The following is a 23143-nucleotide window of genomic DNA, read 5'->3' on the forward strand; positions in this document are numbered from 1 at the left end:
ACTCGCTCCCTAAGGATTCACATTGTCTGGAAAATTGTCACTGGGGAGAAAAAAAAGATCAAGGGAAGAAGAGCAAAAAAAAAAAGAAAAGAAACAAAGAAATATGGGAAAATTAATTGAGAAACAGCTATGTGTGGTGATCAGAGAAAGTCAAGGGAGAAGGCAGAGATCAGGTAAACAAAAGCTCAAAATGCTGCATGTCTCTTTAAATTAACATTTTGAAGAATTATGAGTTTCACTGTACAATAAACTCTAACCCTCCAATCACAGTACAAAAGTTCAGAATTACTGCTTTCCTTCCACAGTCACACGAATAAGCTGGGTTTGGATTAATATAAGGTCTTATATATATATTACAGCAGGGCAACATAGCAGAGACCTATGACTTAAACCTACTTAGTCAGCTTGCTACTGAAATCCAATTGAACTACAGAGGAAGCAAATTAAAAGCTCATCAGAAGAATCACTATGTAATACTACTACTATGATTATTAATAATAGAACCATTCATGTTACTACTTGAAAATACCTTAGCTGTAATCTAAGGCTGGGCAATACAAACTCAGATCTATATCTATAATGATCTACAATAGATACCACAATATCATAATTACTATCTCTGGATAACAACAACATACACACAATATACAGAAATAAAATGGAAGAAGAAGTGAAAAGGGTGCCTATCCCACAATGAAAAGTACAGTACTGTGCAAGAGTCCACTATTCATTTCTTTACTTTTCAGTTGAAACAGCCATTATGTACACATACTGTACAGAGCAAGACAGCTACTTGTGGAAGAGTAGACAATGCTGCCAGTGGGAGTCTCCATTAAGTACAAGAAAGTTAAATCAAGTAAAATGAGAAAAAAAAACAGGAGATCAAAAAAATTATAAAAGATATATGGGACACCTGCAAGACCACCAAAATGGTCACCGTCAGATAAACAGCACTTAAAGCTTTCATCTTTGAGAGAGAGGAGAATAACAAGCTCCACTCTTGCTTTAGATCTGAAAAATCCACAGGAGTTTCTGTCCATCTTTCCACTGTGAGAAGACAACTCAGTGCTTTGAATTTGAAAAGAAGTGTAGCTGCCAAGAAGTCGTTACTGATAAATAGAAATATTAAAAAGAGGAAAATGCAGCTAACTTCCAAACTGAAGTTTGAAGACATGGAAAAATATCCCTACAGATTTCTCTGTCTCCTAAAAAAAGAATGGAAGGTGTAATAAAGGAAAGGCACATTAAATTCTGATCATTTTAAAATGTTGCTGAGTTGCTGAGGCTTTGGTGTAATTACCTGCAAAATGTCTGCTTATTTTCCTGAAATTAATTGTACTGGCTGTTTTCATTGGAAATGAAATAAATGAGTGGTGATCTCTTACGTTTGCACTGTAATATTCTGTGTCAATACTATAAACATTGTAAATATTCAAACTGTGTGTTATGGCCTTTGTTGAGTCAGTTTGAAAGCAAAAATGCTCACTACCTAAGTGTCACGGTTGGCTCCTCCCAGTCCTGTCCATGTGCTCATGTTTTGGTCTTGTAACTCCGCCCCTGATTGTTATCACCTGTCCCTCATTGTTCCGTGTATTTAAGCCCTGTGTTTGCCCCTTCCGTTTGCCAGTCTTTGTACCTTTGTATCGTGTCTTTGTACCTGGTCTTCGTTTGTGTTGATTCTTGAGATGTCTTACCCTAAGTCTGTACGTGTCGGCTCACTGACCCTGGAATGTTCTGACTACGACCCTGGATTTGCCCCTAATAAATCTCGCTTATCTCAGCGTGTGCGTCCGCCTCCTCGCTCCTCGTTACAGAAAGACTGGCCACCACAGGACGCAGCAGGTAAGCGAGACTCCGGCATGTGGTTGTTCCGTTGGGACGAAACTCCGGCTGTTTCTAAGCAGCCCGAGTTCGCCGTGTCCCAACGCCACCAAGCCGGAGACAGCAAATCCCCTGGCGCTGAGGGAACACGAGCGTCTCGTCGGTCCCGCAAGAAAGCGGAGGGCCTTCCCGCCTTGTGTCCGGGCGACGAGAGCTCAGGTAAGCGCCTTGGGTCTGCCCGTCTTGAGCGCCACTGCAGGGAGGAGCGACCTGCAGTGCAAGACGGTGTCAGACGGCAGGAGCATTCAGATGACCCGTTTTTTGGTACTCGGCTCGTTCGCAAGCGTCACTGCGAGCTGCCAATCGCTCGAGTGAGCATTGGGAACGGCCGAGTGGGTCCAGTATCTGTGTGTTCCTCCAGGTTGGAGCAGAGGCCCCCAGCCCGAAGGCTTGATCCCGTGGCCGCACCCCGCGGCACTTCTGATCCCGTGGCCGCACCCCGCGGCGCTTCTGATCCCGTGGCCGCACCCCGCGGCACTTCTGATCCCGTGGCCGCACCCCGCGGCACTTCTGATCCCGTCGCAGCAGGCCCCGCGCCTGCCTCCGTGGACGTCGCAGCAGGCCCCGCGCCTGCCTCCGTGGACGTCGCAGCAGGCCCCGCGCCTGCCTCCGTGGACGTCGCAGCAGGCCCCGCGCCTGCCTCCGTGGACATTACATCCCCTTTGTTCCCACCCATCCCGCCCTCGTCTGTGTCTGTTCCCCCTGGGCCTTCCGTTTCTGTCTCTGTTCCCCGTGGTCCTTCTGTGTCTGTTTCCGTTCCTTTGTTTCTGCCCTGTTCAGTCCCTGGTTTTGTCCTGTTCCCTACTGTTGTGTCTGTCTCGGTTCCCGTTCCTGTTGTGGTTCCCGTTCCTGTGTCTCCTTTTGTTTCTGTTCCTGTTTCTGTTTCCGTGCCCGTGTCCGTTCCTGTGTCTGTCCTGGTGCCTGTTCCCCTGTCTTTTGCGTGGTCTGTTGTTCGTTCTTGTTTTCCTCGTCCTGTGTCTCCGGTCGTCTCTCGTTCGGCGTCGTTTTGTGTTGTGCCTCCTCGTCCTCCCTCCGTTTTTTGTCCTCGTTCTGTTTCGTCTGTTCCTGTGTCTGGTGTGTCTCCATCTGTGTCTGTTCCTGTGTCTGGTGTGTCTCCGTCTGTGTCTGTTCCTGTTTCTTGTAGTTCTTCCTCTGTGCCTGTTTCTGCCTCTTGTGGTTCTGTGTCGGTTTCTTGTTCTGCCTCTGTGCCCGCTTCTGCCTCTGTGCCCGTTTCTGCTTCTGCCTCTGTGCCCGTTTCTGGTTCTGCTCTGGCTTCGGTGTTGGTGCCTGTTGTCTAGTTTGGTTTTGTCTTTCTCTGGGTTTCGCTTTCTTGTTGGATTGGTTTGTTTTGTTCTGTGTGGCACGCCCGGTGTGCGTGCCTTTGGGGGGGGTTCTGTCACGGTTGGCTCCTCCCAGTCCTGTCCATGTGCTCATGTTTTGGTCTTGTAACTCCGCCCCTGATTGTTATCACCTGTCCCTCATTGTTCCGTGTATTTAAGCCCTGTGTTTGCCCCTTCCGTTTGCCAGTCTTTGTACCTTTGTATCGTGTCTTTGTACCTGGTCTTCGTTTGTGTTGATTCTTGAGATGTCTTACCCTAAGTCTGTACGTGTCGGCTCACTGACCCTGGAATGTTCTGACTACGACCCTGGATTTGCCCCTAATAAATCTCGCTTATCTCAGCGTGTGCGTCCGCCTCCTCGCTCCTCGTTACACTAAGACTGCACAGAGAAACTGAATTCTGTATTACTATGTCAAGGTATTAAAGACCATTGCACTATTTATCACAGCTCTTGGCTGTAAAATCACTATAATGAATGACTCTATTGGCTTACAGTTTTATTTAACCCTTTAAGGTTCATGTTTCCTCTCCATGGATCACCATCTTATCGTGGTGGAGGGGTTTGTGTGCTTGAATGGTCCTAGGAGCTATGTTGTCTGGAGCAAAAGCTCCTGGTAGGCTCTCCCATGGCAAACTGGTCCTAGGTGAAAGGCCAGACAAAGTGTGATCCATAATCAGCCCTATGAAAACAAGAAAGCAGGACTTGTGTACCCTGCCCGGATCAGCGAGCGTCTGGTGGCCGGGCATTCACTCATGCCCGGCCAGGCCCAGCCCGAAGGAGCTACATGAGTCCTCCCACTCAGGGGGGTAGGGGTTCAGCATTGTGGATCTGGCAGTGTCCGAAGGCGTGGGCCTTGGCGTGCTGATCCTCGTTTGCTGAAACTGGCTTTTGGAACTTGGAATGTTACCTCACTGACAGGGAAGGAGCCTGAGTTGGTGTGTGAGGTTGAGAGATACCGGCTAGATATAGTCGGGCTCACCTCAACACACAGCTTGGGCTCTGGGTCCAATCTCCTTGAGAGGGGCTGGACTATATTCTTTTCTGGAGTTACCCATGGTGAGAGGTGGCGGGCAGGTGTGAGCTTTCTCATAGCCCCCCAACTTGGCGCCTGTATGTTGGGGTTTTCTCCGGTGGACGAGAGGGTAGCTTCCCTATGTCTTCGGGTTGGGGAACGGGTCCTGACTGCTATCTGTGCTTATGCATCGAACAGCAGTTCAGAGTACCCAGCCTTCCTAGAGTCCTTGGGAAGGGTGCTTGAAAGTGCTCCTCCTGGAGACTCTATTGTCCTACTTGGGGACTTCAACACTCACGTGGGCAATGACAGTGAGACCTGGAAGGGTGCGATTGGGAGGAATGGCCTGTCTGATCTGAACCCGAGTGGTGTTCAGTTTTTGGACTTCTGTGCAAACCACAGTTTGTCCATAACGAACACCATGTTTGAACACAAGGATGTCCATAAGTGCACATGGCACCAGGACACCCTAGGCCACAGTTCAATGATTGACTTTGTAGTCGTGTCATCGGACTATGCCATGTCTTTTGGACACTCGGGTAAAGAGAGGAGCTGAGCTGTCAACTGATCACCACCTGGTGGTGAGTTGGATCAGGTAGTGGGGGAAGATGCCGGTCAGACCAGGCAAACCCAAACGTATAGTGAGGGTTTGCTGGGAACGTCTGGCAGAAGAAACTGTCAGATTGATCTTCAACTCACACCTCCGTCAGAACTTTGACCAGATATCAGGGGAGGTGAGGGACATTGACTCAGTTTGGGCCATGTTCCGCTCATCCATTGTTGAAGCGGCTGACTGTGGCTGTGGTCGCAAGGTAGTTGGTGCCTGTCGGGGCGGTAAACCTCGAACCTGGGGGTGGACACCCCAGGTGAGAGATGCCATCAAGCTGAAGAAGGAGTCCTACCAGGCATGGTTGGCCTGTAGGACACCAGAGGCAGCTGGCAGGTATCGGCAGGCCAAGCGATCTGCGGCTTCAGTCGTTGCCAAGGCAAAAACCCAGGTGTGGGAAGAGTTTGGTGAGGCCTTGGAAAGTGACTTTAAGTTGGCTCCGAAAAGATTCTGGCAAATCATCAGGCGACTCAGAAGGGGAAAGCAGTGTGCCACTAGCACTGTATACAGTGGAGATGGTGTGCTGCTGACTTCAACTGAAGATGTCATTGGGCGGTGGAAGGAATACTTTGAGGACCTTCTCAATCCCACCGACACGTTCTCCAGTGAGGAAGCAGAGTCTGGGGACACGGGAATAGGTTGTCCATTACTGAGGCCGAAGTCACTAAGGTAGTTAAGAAGCTCCTTGGCGGCAGGGCTCCAGGGGTGGATGAGATCCATCCCGAGTTCTTCAAGGCTCTGGATGTTGTGGGGCTGTCTTGGCTGACACGCCTTTTCAACATTGCGTGGACATCGGGGGCGGTGCCACTGGATTGGCAGACTGGGGTGGTGATGCCTCTTTTTAAAAAGGGGAACCGTAGGGTGTGTTCCAATTACAGGGGAATCACACTCCTCAGCCTCCCTGGTAAGGTTTATGCAGGGGTACTGGAGAAGAGAGTGCAGCTTATAGTCGAACGATCAGGTGTTCTATTTTTATGGATAGAATTTCTAGGCGCAGTCAGGGGATGGAGAGTGTCTGGTTTGGTGACCTCAAGATCACATCGCTGCTGTTTACAGATGATGTGGTCCTATTGGGGACATCAGGCCATGAAGTTCAGCTTTCGCTGGATCGGTTTGCAGCCGAGTGTGAAGCGGCCAGGATGAGGATCAGTACCTCCAAATCCGAGGCCATGGTTCTCAGGCGGGAAAGGGTGGAGAGCCCTCTCTGGGTCGGGGATGAGCTCTTGCCTCAAGTGGAGGAGTTTAAGTGTCTCGGGCTCTTGTTCACGAGTGATGGTACAAGGGAGCGGGAGATTGACAGGCGGATTGGTGCTGGGTCAGCAGTGATGCGAGCTCTTTACTGGTCTGTTGTGGTAAAGAAAGAGCTGAGCCATAAGGCAAGGCTCTCGATTTACTGGTCGATCTACGTTCCCACCCTCACCTATGGTCATGAGCTTTGGGTAATGACCGAAAGAACAAGATCGCGAATACAAGCGGCCGAAATGAGTTTCCTCCGCAGGGTGTCTGGACTCTCCCTTAGAGATAAGGTGTGAAGTTCAGTCGTCATTGCTTAGGATGCTGCCCCCGTGACCCGAACCCCGGAGAAGCGGAAGATGATCATCACTATCTATGACATGGTCATTACCTGGGACATATGCACTTTGTCCAACTACAGTACACAGACCGGATCACTTAACTTTTTACCAATGTATTTATCCCACATAATAAATATGGTTTTTCCTTTCTTCAATACAGAACAGGACAGCTACCTGTTGAAGAGTGGAAAATGCTGCTGGTGGGTGTCTTCAGACATGTAGACAGGTTTGAGGTCATGCACTGGGAGCACTCCCACACAGCTCAGCAAGAAGCAGGCCATTGCTACACTCTCTGGAGTTAACTGTGAAAAGGAATGAAGTGCTTTATTGATTGAAAACATGAGCTCAGTAAAACATCAGTGGAAAAGTATCTGAACAAAACATGAGCTCGGTACGTTTTACTGAGAAAGAATAAGGAGTGAAAATAACAGTGTAAAAAGGGTACGCTGAGAAATATCCACATGACTGCAATGGACAAAGCATATACTGCAATGCTCTTGTAACAATGAACGCAATTGCATATTTCTGACCGGTGCCTGTCCCACTTTCTGCCTGAAGCATTCTCTATTTCCAATTTGGTTCTTTTTCATCCAAAAAATTTCTCAGCTAGAAAGAGAGATGGTATGCTCCTCTGTTCTTCCCTGTGTGGCACATTCATTTGCTTTCTCTCCTTTTAGATGTGAAAGGCCATGGATGTCTGACATGACATCAAAGGGGCATGATCTGAGGCAATCTACCCGTCACTCTCAGTATCTTCACTCTTACATAAATCATACAGCGAGGGATACGGATTCGACTGCATCCATATGAATGTGACACTTCCACGGTGGTAATACATTTAGCTTATACTGTTAGTGTTTTTCTGACAAGCTCAACGCTCCAGCTGAGGGGTCTCAGCTGTGCTCCATTCAGTGCCATATTCAGACACACATACACACACACACTCTCCTTGGCTGGTTTACTCCAGAAAGAACATCAATCTGCCTAAGTCTGAGTTGTTCATTAATAACTCAGATGTAGCCACCCCTGTGCCTCAGCACCGCATACTTCAAAAAAATTTTGATCGAAGTGTGAGGAGTGTTTCTTGCAGCGAATGTTGAAGTACACAGAGCAACAGTAAGACTTATAGTCATCTCAGTCATGTGATCTTTTTCTTGCAGAGCTCATATTAATGTGTCTCAACAGGAGGGCAATGGAGGAGAAAAGTAGGAAATTTTAGATGCCAAAAACTGCTCATCAAAAATGGGACTTTGGGTTTTCGCTTGAAAGAGCAAAGTGGCCAAAAACGTTTGTCATGTTGTACATGTGAGAGTAGTACATGAGATTTGGGGAGTCTCCCTGTTGATTTATGCATTTGAGACCTAAAGGTATAGCTAAGTCTTCTTTTGTGCAGTACACGACAGCAATACATAAAGACACACTGCATGGTCTGGAAAAAAGTCCTGTGAAAATGCACCCCAATGCCTCTGACTTTTAAATGATTATTTCAGACTTTACAGGGTCATTCTCAGTAAAGCTACTCTCTTCAACTGGAACAAAAACCTTCACGGTGCAGCTTTAAATAGGCCTTCAATAAAAAAAGAATACAGCAAAAAAAACAGAAGCAAAAATGAAGGTCCCTGCTTGCATATCAATGCCATTTGTAGACTTTTTGGAATTATTAAACAATTCATAAACAACAGTGTTAAAGTGCAAATTATACGTACAAAAAAAATGAAATGTATTGCCTTACAAGCACAAGTGTTAGTTGCTGTCAAAGACACTGGTTATTATGGCATATACTGTAGTTTAAACATTGTAATACTTTTAGTAAGCATATTTTATACTATTCAACATTCAATATACCTAGAGCAATTTCTACATGCCCCACAGGGGGCAGACAAAGCCAAAGACATTTGCTGTAATGTAAGAGGTGATGAGGCTTGATTCAAGTGTGAGTTGCTTTTATTGAAATCAGATTTCAATAGTCCAGGAACTGAGCAGCTGACGTTCATAAAACAGATAAATCTGTAATGAAAAAAAACAGAACTAAACTAGAAACAAAACCTAGAACAAAATCAGTGATGACAAGCAACAGGATAACATAGATAATGCAAGACAAAAGGACTGAGTAAACACAAGAGTATTAATACATTGAGGGGAAACAAGAAACACCTGGGATTAATGAGAGGGCAGGACTACAAACTACAGGCAGGTGGAGCAGATTTCAAGGAGGCAGGACAAGGGAGGAGACAAAGCCCATAACAACAACAAAGGTACATGGCACAAGAAAATAAAAGCACACGACAGATGCAAACAAAAACACATGGCACTGGGAAACAAGAAAATCAAGGCTAAATAATAGACATACAAGGACAGCAAGACAGGACATTACATTTCACACTTTTTGGAATTTTAGATTTTCCTGAAAAAGGAAACAACTTTTGAAAATGTATGCATTAATACTACTGAAATGTATTCATCACGCATCCCTCAGGCTCTGACTCTCACTCAGACTCCAACTCCCAGAATCCTCAGGGAGATCACATGACTCTTGCGACCTCTGAACTACCTTCACACTCCACTCAGCGCTCTCACTCTCCCAAATACTATTTTGGTTCCCCTGTTTCATAGGTCATGTGGTATCTTTAGTTTAGCTTATAAACCAGGCTTTAGCATAGTAAGTCTGTGAAGTATTTTGACCTACTGGGCATTCTATTGTTTATCTGATTTGCTGTTTATGACCGTTTTGCCTGTTTCTACCCCTTTGGATTGTCTGCCTTTTGATGTCTCACCATTTTTTTACCCTTTGAACTGTCTTCTGGAATTTGCCCTTTTGCCTTGCCCTTTCGATTGTTCTGCCAATTGTTATGTTTTGGATCTGGTTGTATCTTCTGGTTTTGACTATGAGCCTGTTTCATGTTTCCCTCAGTAAAGCCTCTCGATCATTTTTACCGCGAGCGTCTGACTCAAGAATACTTCGTCATGCAGATGGCAGACCCGACGCCTTTACAAAAGGCTTTTGCGGAACAAGGACAGTTACTTGGAAGACATCAACAAGTGTTGAGTTACACATTCCCTAGAGTCGCTAGCACATCAACAGTCTGAACAGCAAGCTCAACTAGCACAACTCATATTGAGTGTTAAAGGGCTCGCACATCAGCTTCAGAGCATGAGCATTGCGGAAAACAGATGTAAACACCGCTGGCCCATCTGATCAAGCAGTAGCACTTCACACCATGTTCCCCGTGAATAAGCCCGATAAATTTGAAGGAGATCCTGATAAGTGTCATGGCTTTTTACTCCAATGTGATGTGTTTTTGAGAACTCCCCAGTAAATTTTGATAAAGCCAAAATAGCCTTTATTGTGTCTTGTTTAGTTAAGAGAGCATAAGAGTGGGCTACAGCCAGCTGGTCTAACATACATTGCCTTTAGAACTGTTTTCGACCATCCTTATGAAGGCAAGGTTAGTGGAGAGTTACTTTCTAAAATCCAACAGGGCAGTCTCTCAGTGGTGGAGTACTCACTGGAGTTCCGCACACTAGCTGCCAGCGGTGGATGGAATGAAGCTGCATTATTACTCATGTATTGTCAAGGGCTTAATTTGAAATTTTTGAATGAACTAGCCTGTCGAGATGATAATCTGACACTAGATTAGCTCATCACTCTTTCAATCAGACTAGATCATCTACTTCACAACTGCCCTAGAACAAAGAATGAACGAATAGCATGGTGGATGATTACCAGAATGAGAGCCACACAAGAATCTGTTGAGCAGAAGAAGACACCGATGAATACATGTAATGTGATTATTCACGCTTATCAGAAGAAGAGAGATGCCTCCGCCTGAGAAATAACTGTGTACTGTGGGAATGCTGGTCATCACCTCCAGGAATGCAGAGCCCAACCACTAAGACAGAAGGTGCGACCCCTGGAAAGCACAGGGAGTATACTTTTGTGTTCCCAAAAAAGGGTTGGCTTCAAAGTCGTTTCTTTTGCTAGTCAATATATACTGTCATCTAAATTTTGTTCTCGTTTCAGCTCTCATAGACTCTGGTGCTAAAGGAAATTTTATCTATGCACACCTGGTAGAACAACTACAACTTCTAGTGGAAACTCTGACCATAGTACTATGGGTGGCAGCATTGGACGGAGGACCTGTTGGTGCGAGAACCATATTCAAGATAACTAAGCCTGTACATCTGGAAACCAGCGCTCTCCACCAGGAAAGGTGAAAATTCCTGGAAAATTCTAAATTTGATCTAATTTTAGGACTCCCTTGGCTCGAGAAGCATAACCCCTCAAGTTCCTGGTCAAAACATGAAATATTGAAATGGTCAGACTTTGGCATTACTCGCCCCTCTATCTCAGCTGTTTCCACTTCTGTTGAGAGTCCCTATGCTGATACCACATTTAACATCCCTCCTGAATACTCCAGTCTTAAAGAAGTTTTTAGTAAGAGTAAAGTCACTAAGCTGCCACCACATAGACCCTATGACAGTGCCATATAGCTTATAGAGAATCCTGTTTTGCCCAAGTCAAGAGTCTATCCTCTGATCCAAGAGGAGGAGAAAGCCAGAGACATTTACCTTCAAGAGGCACTCGAACAGGGGTTTAGTAGCCCATCCACATCCCCCATAGCTTCCAGCTTTTTCTTCATCAAGAAAAAAGATGGTGGTTTACACCCTTGTATAGATTATTGAGCCCTCAATCAAATTACTAAGACGTACCCTTATCCTCTCCCACTAGTGCCAGTTGCATTGAAACAATTAAAAGGGGCCCAATTCTTCACTAAACTTGACCTTGGAAGTGCATATAACTTGATTTGCATCAGAGAAGGAGATGAATGGAAGACTGCATTTGTGACCTCTAGGGGACACTATGAATACTTGGTTATGCGTTTTGGCCTCTCTATCGCTCCCTTGGTTTTTCAGGCCTTTGTTAACAAGGTACTCAGAGACATGCTAGATAAATACATCATAGCCTACCTCAAGGATATTCTTGCTTACTTCCCAGATAAGGAAAGCCATGTAAAGTGCATTTACACAGTCCTACACTGTCTGCTCAAGCACAACTTATTTGTCAAGGGTGAGATGTGAGTTTGACCTCCAATCTGTGTCTTTCTTAAGGTATGCGATAAGTTCCCAAGGTGTCATAATGGATGATCAAAAGGTTGAAGCAGTAGTCCAGTGGTCCACTCCATCCTCAGTCAAAGAACTTCAAAGATTTCTAGGATTCTCTCATTTTTAGCATTTTTCATTCGAAATTTCAGTAGTCTTGCAGCTCCCCTAACTTTTTTTACTCAAATGAGGTCCCAAGAAGTTAAGTTAGACAGAACAGGCCGAACATTCATTTCAGACTACTGCCCCAATTTTAAATCATCCTGACCCTTCTGAGCCATTTGTAGTCAAGGTGGATGCTTCTGAGACAGGTGTAGGTGCTGTCCTCTCACAACATTCCGATTCTCCTCAGAAAGTCCATCCTGTTGCATTTTTCTCACACAAGATAACAGCAACTGAATAGAATTATGGTATTTTAGATCCTGAATTACTAGTTGTAAAATTGGCTTTGGAGGAGTGGTGTCACTGGCTAGAAGGTGCTAATCACCCCTTTGTAGTCATTCTTCACTAAACTCGACCTTAGAAGTGCATAGTAATCATTCATCCCTAAACTCTCACTCGGACTCCATCTCCCAGAATCCTCCTCTCACTCTCCTGAATACTAATTTGGTTCACCTGGTTTTGTACATATATTACTGTTCATTTGCTGAGTTTGTTTCCTGTAAAGGACATTTTATTTTATTTTGGATTTGAAGATAAACAAAATATGTAATCTGACCTGTGGGAGACACTATGCATGCCTGAGTATACACATGTATAAATATTAATAATTCCCAAGTATGCTCTTATATAGTATACCTAGAGAACCAATTTATTGCCATATATCATTATTTTGTAAGTATAGTGTGGTTTGGTCAGCTAGTGAATAAATTACAGTATGTATACAGTAACTCAAGGTACAAGGTCAAAGAGGTGATCATTATATGCCGCGGAGCAGTAGCTGAAGCTGGAGAGCAATACGTGTATCACTCAAGTGGAAATACACACACACACACACAGAAGACACTTCAGTGCACATGACTTTTTGTGCTCTGATCACTGTCCTTCAGCTCTCTCTTCAGCCATTGGTAAGCTCAGATATTATTCTACCCTTTATCTTTATTGGTCAGATTCACCTCCACACACAAGCATATACACTCCACAGTCCAATCCAATGTTAGGTATGATGAATGAATGCAAATTATGAATACAAATGGCCAAGTGCAAGTGTAAAAAGAGGACTCATAATTCACAATAACCAGCGTGCCTTAAACAACTATCCACGGAGCTTAAGCACCTCACTAAATAACACAGCTAGATTACAGCTTGCCACTGATTCATTCCAACAGCCATGCAACTCCGGGGTCACATTATCTACCGCTTTAAACACACACCTACATGATCACTCGGGTCCAGCATGCCCGCAGTCATTACCTCGTGTCAAGTGCCTTCATGGCTCAAGGGCACACCATTCGACGCTTCCTCCTTCACTCTCAATTCAACCATGCATCTCCAATGGACAAAGACGCATGTGTCTGCACATCTGCTATGGCACTACCTTGTTGATCTATGATCAGACGATAACGGGAAAAGTGTGCTGAATATAGTGTGAAAACAAATGATGCTGAATGTTTGGAGCGAATGAAGCAGGCAGTGAGGACAGATAACAGAAGACTAAAGAATGATCCAGAATCTCCAAGCCCTTATGAGGGGCATCCATCACCACAGACAGTCAAACAAATAGCATCCGCTATATTCAATTAGTTCTCCCTGCAGGCTATGTGCATGCTCGTCAACCTGTGTATTTCTGTGCTGCACGCATAATGGCACTTCATAATGCACATGCTTACACACACACACACACGTACACTGACATACACAGTCACATAGGCCCTGTTCACACCTGCTACTAACATCATGTTAACAGTGATCTGATGACAAGCAGGCAGTCAGACGTATAGATGCTTACACCTGGCTTTTCTTTGTGTCTCCATTGCATCTCCAGTGATCAGATTTCGTGACTGGAGGAAAGGTACTGTACATATTTACTACGTCAGCCTCTTGCAGTTGAAAATGTGTGGCAAGGCCTTGTTTATTTATGTGTTCCCTGCTGTTGCGAATGTTTACAGCGCATTCTCTGTAGGCTCGAGCCGATAGTTCCATCTGTCCATAGCGTTCGCCCAAAGTTTCCATCTGTCATGACTGTCAATCAAGTCGGATGATTTAAATGTCTGAAAACATGCCGTCCATAGCTTTTAGATGTACGAAAGGAAGAAAATATTAAAAATAAAATACATAACTATAATTATGAAACTTTATATAACACTTTTCAGTGAGTTCGCTTTTAACGTGTCACTTTAGTTCATGTCCTGATTCAGCCCTGATATGCTGTCTGGCTTTAGAGAATTCTGCAGCAGTGTGAGATAGATCTTTTTCTTACCTGTGGCTGTGCTTCATAAACTGATGAAGCCATGGAGCCTTCCACACACAATCGGGCTTGAACTCACATACCCCACACTCACACCCTACACACACACTCTATACACCCCAAACTCACTCCCACACCTTATACCCACACATGCACCACACTCACTCCTATACCCCATGCTCACTGCCACACCCCACAACCCACACCTCATTCTAACACACCCCACACTGACACCCAATATACTCCACATGCATACCCTACACCCCACATTCATTCCCATACCCAAACACTCATACCTCACTCCCATACCCACATATACAATCTGCACTCACTTCCACACACCACATGCTTACTCCCACACACCACACTTCCACATGCCATAAAAGTATTAGCAATAGCTTGGGGGGAAAATAAAACAATGAAATATTGCACACAATATGACAAGCCTCACTGCTACCCGAACAAACAGGAGAGGTGGCAAAGAAAGAAATTAGTCGGCTGCTTTTCTCTGCAATGACTTGTTGTTGAAGATGCATCAGACCACTTTAGCTTTCACACTACAAACGTTATGTGGTCATATGTCCACTCTGATCACCTCTAAAGGTCGTCAGATAACAGTGCTTCTCAGAAAGGCTGTTTACAGAGGATGAACAAGGAAATGTGAGACTGGCAAGGCTGGAGTTATCCCTAAAACAAGTTCCTTCTTACACTTGCGTTCATAGAAGCATTCATGGTATACATGGGGAAAAAGTAAACAGAGGTAAAATGGCGTGTATATATGTAACGGTTCATCAGACAAGGGTGGATGCTGTTCTCTGTCAGGTACAATCAACAGTTCCATAAAAATATACTGATAATAAATTATTGTACCGAATCTCAAATTCATACTATGGGTTGGGTTCAGGTTTTACTCTGGTCACACTGAGGTCTATACCCAGTATAACTGCAGCCGAGCAAGAAACACATGCTATTGCAAGGTGTAAACAAGCTGTGAAACACACTGGACCACGGTCACACCTTTACTTAGCACTGTCCATTTATGATCAGATCACCCAAGATGCATGTTAATGTCAGGTGTGAATGAGGCCACAGTTACGCTTGCAGATGCTCACACACACATTAGGCTTTCACCTTTTTCCCTCAACAACTGGCACATTTTAACCACAAAATGAAAAAGCAATACACTGAAAAACCGAATGCCTTTAACTACCTTTATGCTTTTCTGTTACACTGCATTGGGGGAACAAAAAAACCCTTTACAGATGCCCACGTCATGACAGAGAAATAGATAACCACCCACCTAACTATTACAGACTAATGGGAATCTAATGGAACATGAATGTGAGGCAGAGCAAGGGCTGAAAGAGTCGTCTGAGCGTGGGAGAGAGCTGGGCAGCCAGCAGGTCTACAGAGACAGCACGACTCTTAGCCTGGTACACACACAAACACACAGAGGAAGAGGGCTCAGACCACCCTGGAGGATCATCCCAAGGGCAGAGAGGGGCATTGGCCGACATGGAAAGAAAGCAAAAGAGGGCAGTCTTATGACAAGGGGAAAAAGAATGGAAGGGGTAACTAACAAAATGAGAATATAGAAAAGGAGAGAAAAATCAATGTCTAACAAGCAAGGCCAAGAAAATGCCAATAAGCCAGCAGGCTGAGATATTCTGAGGCAGACGCCTTGTGCAGAAAATCAACACTGTGACGTGGATTTCAGGGAGCTGCTTTTTTGGTTAAAGTAAATGAAGAAATGCGCTTTTAATTAAGCACTGTCCTGACAGACTCAGAGTGAAGTAGAGGAGGTGCCTTGACGGACACAAATGCAGAAATATCCTCTTCAGCCAATGATAAAGCTGATAAAATCTGCAACTAAAATTACATACTGAGTGATACAATATCAGTGAAAAACTTTGTAGACACCTTCTGATTCAACCGTTTTGTTTTTCTGACATTGAGGGCTATTAGGGTACTTTGCATTGAGTAATGTAAAGTACACACTTTGCATTACTCAGTGCCACCCAGTAAAAGTGATATTACCAAACATCAAATAAACAAAGATAATTCACCGCTGTCCTCTAAAGGTGATATTACCAAACATCAAATAAACAAAGATCATTCACCGCTGTCCTCTAAAAGTCATATTAACAAACATGAAAAACAACCATTATTCACCCCTGCCCTATAAAGGTGAGATTAACTCGATAACAAGCTTTGGTGATCCCACTGTTTTCAGTGTTCAACAAAACATCTATTGAGCAATAATCCATCCTCATGTTTTTTGATCAAACAAGCTTGGCTATTTAATGATTAGTGGCAAATTCTAACAAAAAGTGCTAGTCAAAAATTACGCTAAATTCAAAATATTTTTGTTTCTTGTCTACATATATTGGAAAAGCTTGTGATTTTAATGCATGTAGCAGCCTTTACAAGCCCCTTTCATTCTAATTCCATCTCTGTGCTCTGCCCTACTTCTTTTTTTCTATCAGAGAAATCGTGCACTTATTCAAGGCCTGTTGTGTACTCATTTCTAATGTTCACCAGTAACAGAAATCTAACCTCCATACTAAATAAATAATTCAACATACAAGAATTTCATCAGTTATTGTCCAGTGCAAAATTATGCTCACACGATGGCTACAAATGAAAACGCTAATTGCCGCAGAGCAAGGGACCTGCGTAGCCTAGCAACAGGACCCAGCCATTTACTTGGTTTTAGGGGGCTTGATCAAACTGTTGCATGTGAACTCCAATGCCTCTGTCAATGCCCTTCATTTCTTTCCCAAATTAGCCATGGCTAAGCAATCAAAGATCTGAACAGGCCTCTTCTGACAATTTGGCCACTTGGCCCTGTTATCTGTTATTTGTCTATTTGCTGTTTTTTTCCTGTGTAGAATTCTTTCTCCCTATTTTACCATGTTATTCTACAACAGTTTTGGAGGCAAGAATCATTGGGATGTACACTACAGAAATACTTTTGATATATAAATCACAGTCTTGATACCCAGGGAAAAAAACAAAACAAAAAAAGGACATTAATGGACATTGGTTTGTGTAAAACTGTGTGTCATCATATAACACCAGCTAAAATGCAGCCCACCAAAAACAGCACAGCTCTCAAAACAAGTCTACTGCTCATTTTTGCTGATGTCTGGTCATTAATGTTTTATTTCCCGGCCAAACTTTACATAAAGGTGGAGACTGACGCTGGCACAGGCCAAAGGTGTAAATAATATAAATACAAGAACTGAAAGGGGGAAAAAGAGGCACAGTGGATCACTCTGAGGAACAGATGATGAACTTTTACTTAAAGCACTTACATCAGCTGTTTCCTGCCACAAATAAATCTTTTATAAGGTCTTTCTGACCTTGAGTCTATCTGTTGTCATCTTTCTCTTACTTTACCTCTCCTTTTCGGAAAAAAAAACACATCAAGAATTTGCTGAAACTGCATACAGTGTTTTTTCTTCAAATAAAGAGGAAATACCGTCATGCACTAATATTAAGATATAATAGTCTGAAACTCTGTTATGTAAACATGACAAGATGACGTACAACTATTGCTACACTTTCAGCACAGTAAACAACTCTTCTCACATAAAGAGCCCATATCCCACATTTTATATGTATTTAGATTTTTTTTCCCTGATGTTCCAGATATTCATTTTCGCATGACCGTCTTCCAGCCTCTCTTTATCCCTTAGAATTAAACATGTTGTTTATTTATTGTGCATTTAATGTTTTTTTCTCATTGGCTTCCTTGTATTGTGTGTAATTTAAAAAGCAGTAGGCGCTGATACACTATTCATATTTTAACGCAAATGGGCATCCGGAACTGCTGTAGGCTGAATAGACAGGTATATGTAAATGTGTATGTTTTTGTGACAGTACAAAAAACTGCAAATACAAAATGGACTGTTTTAGCAGAGTTCACCTTAAAGGGTAAGTTCAAGTCCAAGTAAGTGGTCACTTTCTAGACTCCTCAGACATTTTTTCACATCAATTGCTCAACCTCTTCAACTCCTTGAGACCACCGGTGGTTCCAAAATGCACTTCGTCATATTCTTTGTAACTTTCATATTTCATAAGCTACATTCAAAAAGTGGGTGTCATGTGAGAGCTGTAACTGCCTTCTTTCCCGAAGACAAATTAGATGGGTAATGTCATTTTAAACCCTTATGATAAAAGAAGCTGAACTCATAATTTTTTAATCTACTTAAAGTCGACCCATTTTTCCACAAATCTGGGCTATAAATTATAAACAAATGTGGTTTCTTCAGTGATCTGCTCTGTAAAAATTATTATCAACAAATAGCGTCTAAGACTTTGGGCTTTCAGCAGTAAATTGTAGGGATATAGCAGTCTGTTTATGATCATAAAACACATTTTCTGTTAAGTTGAGGGGACCGTCTAAAAATAAATAAATAAAATAAAAATGTACATTTATTTCATGCAGTTACTGAATAATTTGCCTTACAATTTAATTAAATTCAGATGGACAAACCAAAATATACCCTGGGTATACCCTGGGGAATAATGGTATGGCACATTCTCTGGAAATGAACAGAGATAAAGCATTGCCACAACCAACAACACACCTCACCTTGGTAATCATACAGAGCAACCTAACCAGCTAACCAAACAAAGCTGGCTGTGAGACTACAAACCACAAAAAGATTAAGGGACCAATTGATCTGCTGGTGGGAAAAAAAAAAAATAGATAAACTTGAAACTGCATGCATTGTTTTACAAAGTGGATCTAGAAAACAATGTTTTGAAACTTTGACAGTGCTGACATACTACATCAAACTCTTTTTACAAAAAAAAAATCCAAGGAATATTCAGTTTGTCTGATCACTGAATAACAATAAGCTGCACTTTATGAAGTAAACATGTTTGGTGTTTTTTTAGGGTACCTGAGGTTGGGTGAAACCTGGTGGGGGGTGTGCAGGTCTCTGTGAATTAGGGCACCCTGAAGCAGGCATGCCTGTGGTTGGAGCAAGACCTTGAGGCCCTGGCAATGGTGCTTTCTGAGGGAAATACCTGCTGCTCTTCCTCCATTCAGCCTTATCACACTGGCTTGGCTGTGGCTGGACCCTGGCCATATGGCCTACTGGCACACCTACTGTGAGGGGTTACACAAAAACAGAGGACAAACTCAAAGTAGAAGCCATAATAGTTCTTTAGGGAGAGTGAGAGGGATTGAGAGAGTGAAAGAGTGAGGGAGAAAGAGAGTTTCACCTTTGTCAGTGGCTGAACTCAGGGTTTTCCTCCCCAACACTGTGGCATCCTCTTGGAAGAGGTGACTCCTGGCATTTTGAGGAGGGCCAGCTGCCTCCCTTGTGCTTGCAGTGTCAGTGCCAGCTGGGTCGTGTGCCACACGGGAACCATCTGCACTCTTTCCCTGCAGTCCATCTCCACCTTCAGGAAGAGGAAGCATAAAGACAGGCTGAACAATAGAAGAATGTGAATAATGTAAAACTCCACTGGCTGATCTTCCTCTGAACCAGACAGCTTGCTCCTGTGTCAAGCTGGCAATTTTTCAATTTCATTACAGCCCCTTTTCACTGTGTGGATGTTATGCATATTACCACCATTATTTGATTTCCACAGTATCGCAGTTATTCAAGTGGTCATGTAAACAGCACATTATGATTTCTTATAACAGATTGAAGAATTGAAAGAAATCTTATAGATATCTGAATTACGCTTCAATAATTTCAGAACACGTGTACAGTGAATCTGATATCTTTTGATATCCAGGGGCGTCCCTCGCTATTTTTAAGAAACTGCTGAAGACAGAGCTCTTCAGGGAGCACCTGCTCTAATCGCCTCTTGCAAATCTAGCCACTACCAACCTCATCTCCTTCTTGCCCTCCTTCCCTTCTCTACCCCGCTATTACCCCTTGGCCTCCTTTAAGGCCTGACTACGTTTGTTCTATGTACCACATTATTTGTAAGTCGCTTTGGATAAAAGCGTCTGCTGAATGTAAATGTAATGTAATGTAATCTTTTGTTTTTTGGTTCTTGATATTAATCAGGTGAGCATTCAACACAAACTCCAAAGTACTGCATAATTATCTGGGGGGAAACAACAATATGTAGCCTGTCACGATTGGCCCCTCCCAGTCCTCTCCATGTGCTCTTGTTGTGTTTACTTCCCAGTCCTGTCCATGTGCTTTTTGTTTACTTTTTTCATCCACTTGCTTTTTAGTCCGGCCCCCTTGTTTCGTGACTCCACCCCTGATTGTTACCACCTGTTTTCCGCCTGTCCCTCATTATCCCTGTTTTCTAAGCCTTGTGTTTGCCCTGGTCTGTGTTGGTCTTTGTTTGATTTGTTGGATATGTTTGATGTGTTGGATGTTTTGCTTGTTCTGTTCGAAGTGTTTTGTTAAGTATTTGGATTTCTGTGTTCTTTGTCATGTCTGTCCCTTCTGCTCTACGTATTGGTTCTCTGACCATGGACTGCTCTGACCCTGATTTTGGATTTGCATTCAATAAATCTCACTTATCTCAGTGTATGCGTCCGCCTCCTCGCTCCACGTTACATAACCAGACATGTTTAGGCTGGACAGTCAGTATGAGGTAGTTATTTGCTGTTAAAAGACATGTCCTATATAGAAGAGTCTTAAATAGAATATGTCTACCCAGAAACGACACTGACTCAGTACCAACTCCTACTGTGGTTTAGTATTACTGTCCTGCCAAATGTTAGCGTGAGTTATCTGGGAACAGCCACCTTACTATCAAGCATCGTTTTCCAATTTTGAGGTTTTTTCATTGTCCCTCTCAACTTTAATAGCTAGAACCTGTTGGGTTCTAGAGCATAATTCAGTTAAACTGTTCTGGAACTCACCATCATGTTATCCAAACCAATTACCTAGTACTTTACACTTTGTACCTCACAGTTCCTGGATAAAACCTGTGATGTACAAGAAAGTGTCACCTATTTTAATAAACCTGGGCCTGTGTGTAAACATGCTCACAGAGAAGACGTGCCTAGAAATGGTAAACTCAACACTAATCAGACTTAATTCAACCTTAAGGCACCATTAGCAGCAGATATGTACATGGAAAATATAAGACATCAGCATTGGCCCACGATTCCCACATCAGCACATCCCTAAAGCAACACTAATGTTTGTCTTTCATAATGATTTTCATTTGTATGTTTTAATGATCGCAAACATTCCACTTAGTATTGTGCAACTGTTCAATCATATTGTTCTAGAAGGTTTTCAAACTGCCTTATTACAACTATACCACCATGACCATGAATGCCAACTTGGCTTTAGTAATGGAGAGGACCAACTAAATAAATAAATAAATAAACGATTATTTGTTTAAAAAAAGATTTCCTGATCTGATGACAGAAGTTTACTTTGGGGGTTATTTCATCACACACTTATAAAGAAAATCATGTGATTGCTTTGCACTGCTGCTGTAATATTAAGTGCAGATCACATACCATGAAAATGGTGATCCACTCATAATGTTAATCTATATCATTACTAAACAATATCTCTCCATAACAAGAGCAACGAAGAGAGTCTTGTTTGTCATTTTAGAGCTGTTTTTAACAGGTCAGAGCTTTCACACTGACAGTGTGCAGTATCTGGAGGTGAGGAGCCACATGTTCCACTCAGTAAAGTAAAGAAGCCGTAAGAATGAAATTGAAACAGAATAGCCAAAAAAAGTTCTCTCATTCTCTCATTCATGATCGCTAAGAAGGAAAATGCTGAAAAAAATCTCCCAGTTGGATCACCAGTCGTGACACTCACCCAATCACAAGTCAGGATGTTAGTGAGGGTAAACAAATGCATCTGCTGTTTAAATTTTTTTTTATCGAGCAGAGAGAACAGTGACGGATTTCACTGTTTGTCTGTTTTGATAAAGGAAATCTGTAGATCTTACTTGCTGCTCCACTGTATGTATGTGTAATTGACCAGCATGTGTGAGCTGTAGCGGCCTCTCACACCTGTAGTGTGAAACGATGAGCTGAAAGTCTATCTAAAACCCCACGAGAAGCTAAAAGTAACTCAACATCTCCATCAACATCAACATGTCCACATCTATTGAAAATGAAACATGATTTAAAAGCACACCATATTAATTTACTCTCTACATCTAACAGATCTTATATAAACTAATGAATATATTATTGTCTTTCCAACCTTGTTCCATAGCCCTAGTACATTTAGAATGTAGTCCAAACAAAAACATACCCTGTGACTAGATCAAATATAAAACTGTAAATCTGGCAACCCTGTATGATATGCAGGGTAGAGTGAAACACACACATGTGGAAAACAGAACAGTTTTTCTGGTTGTTGTGGCAACTCTGCAGCTTATAATCCCTTCCATTAAATTTAGTTTCATTATAGCAACTATTTCCAGACTGTTCTATATAGTTTCACTACCATGGCTCATCTGAGCTTTGCACCCCCTTCTTTAGTTTTGGGTGCACAAATTACCCAATGCTCCCCTTGTAGCAGGCACCTATGACCATAACTAAGGCTGTTGTTTTATTAGTTTAATAGGTCGGTAATGGCACAGATATCAAGCCAATATATGAGATTTGCACATTACTAAACCATAGTGATTAATTTAAATAGAAACAATGAAACACAATCAAGTCTTATCAGTGTTCCTTGTCCTTATGTTTAGCAGTGTTCCTAGTCAGCCATCTTGGACTCTCTCTACTACGGGCAGCTCACAGGCATTTGGATGTAGGAGTACAGGTAACAGAAAAAAAATGTAGATTGAAAATCGATTGTGTTTAGAGTCAACTTCCATTACAAACGGCCTCCATTTCCAAAAGGAAAATAGCCATATTGATTTGCACTGATGTTCTCTCTTTCATGTTTGTTTTTTCCTTTTTCATTTCCAAAATAATGAGTGACTTTTGGTGTTGGAGCGGAGCCCCTCTCCTGTCCCGAGGCGAGAGCTGACAGAGCACCATCCACAGGCCATCGTCACAAACAAAAACAACACTTTCTGCACAGAGCTAATGCAAGTCATACATCAGTGTCTTGTGTTGTCAACACCACAGATTCCACAGCCGATAGAATGACATACTGTTGATCATTATCGTTAAAGCACTGTTACTTTAAAAGCCGTTTCCATCATCATGACCCTGCACTTCTATCTGAAAAAAAAAGGCTGAACATTTATAGATTTACACAAATGGTAGTGCTGTTAATGTGCATGAAATGAAAAATCAG

At 42.9% G+C, this 23143-nt stretch overlaps 1 protein-coding gene across 1 annotated transcript in view; it reads right to left on the reverse strand.

The window, feature by feature from the left end:
• LOC119262547 overlaps positions 1-23143 on the reverse strand; it is a 25436-nt gene continuing 2293 nt past the window's right edge. Inside the window, exons 2-5 of the mRNA XM_037535234.1 lie at positions 19161-19340; positions 18836-19044; positions 6590-6717; positions 1-40 (exon numbers count right to left, since the gene is read on the reverse strand). Coding sequence (XP_037391131.1) covers positions 10-40; positions 6590-6717; positions 18836-19044; positions 19161-19340 — 548 coding nt within the window. The 3' untranslated portion in view covers positions 1-9. The remainder of the gene's footprint in view (positions 41-6589; positions 6718-18835; positions 19045-19160; positions 19341-23143) is intronic.

Source organism: Pygocentrus nattereri, chromosome 27, assembly GCF_015220715.1.
Source record: "Pygocentrus nattereri isolate fPygNat1 chromosome 27, fPygNat1.pri, whole genome shotgun sequence".
Lineage (NCBI taxonomy): Eukaryota > Metazoa > Chordata > Actinopteri > Characiformes > Serrasalmidae > Pygocentrus > Pygocentrus nattereri.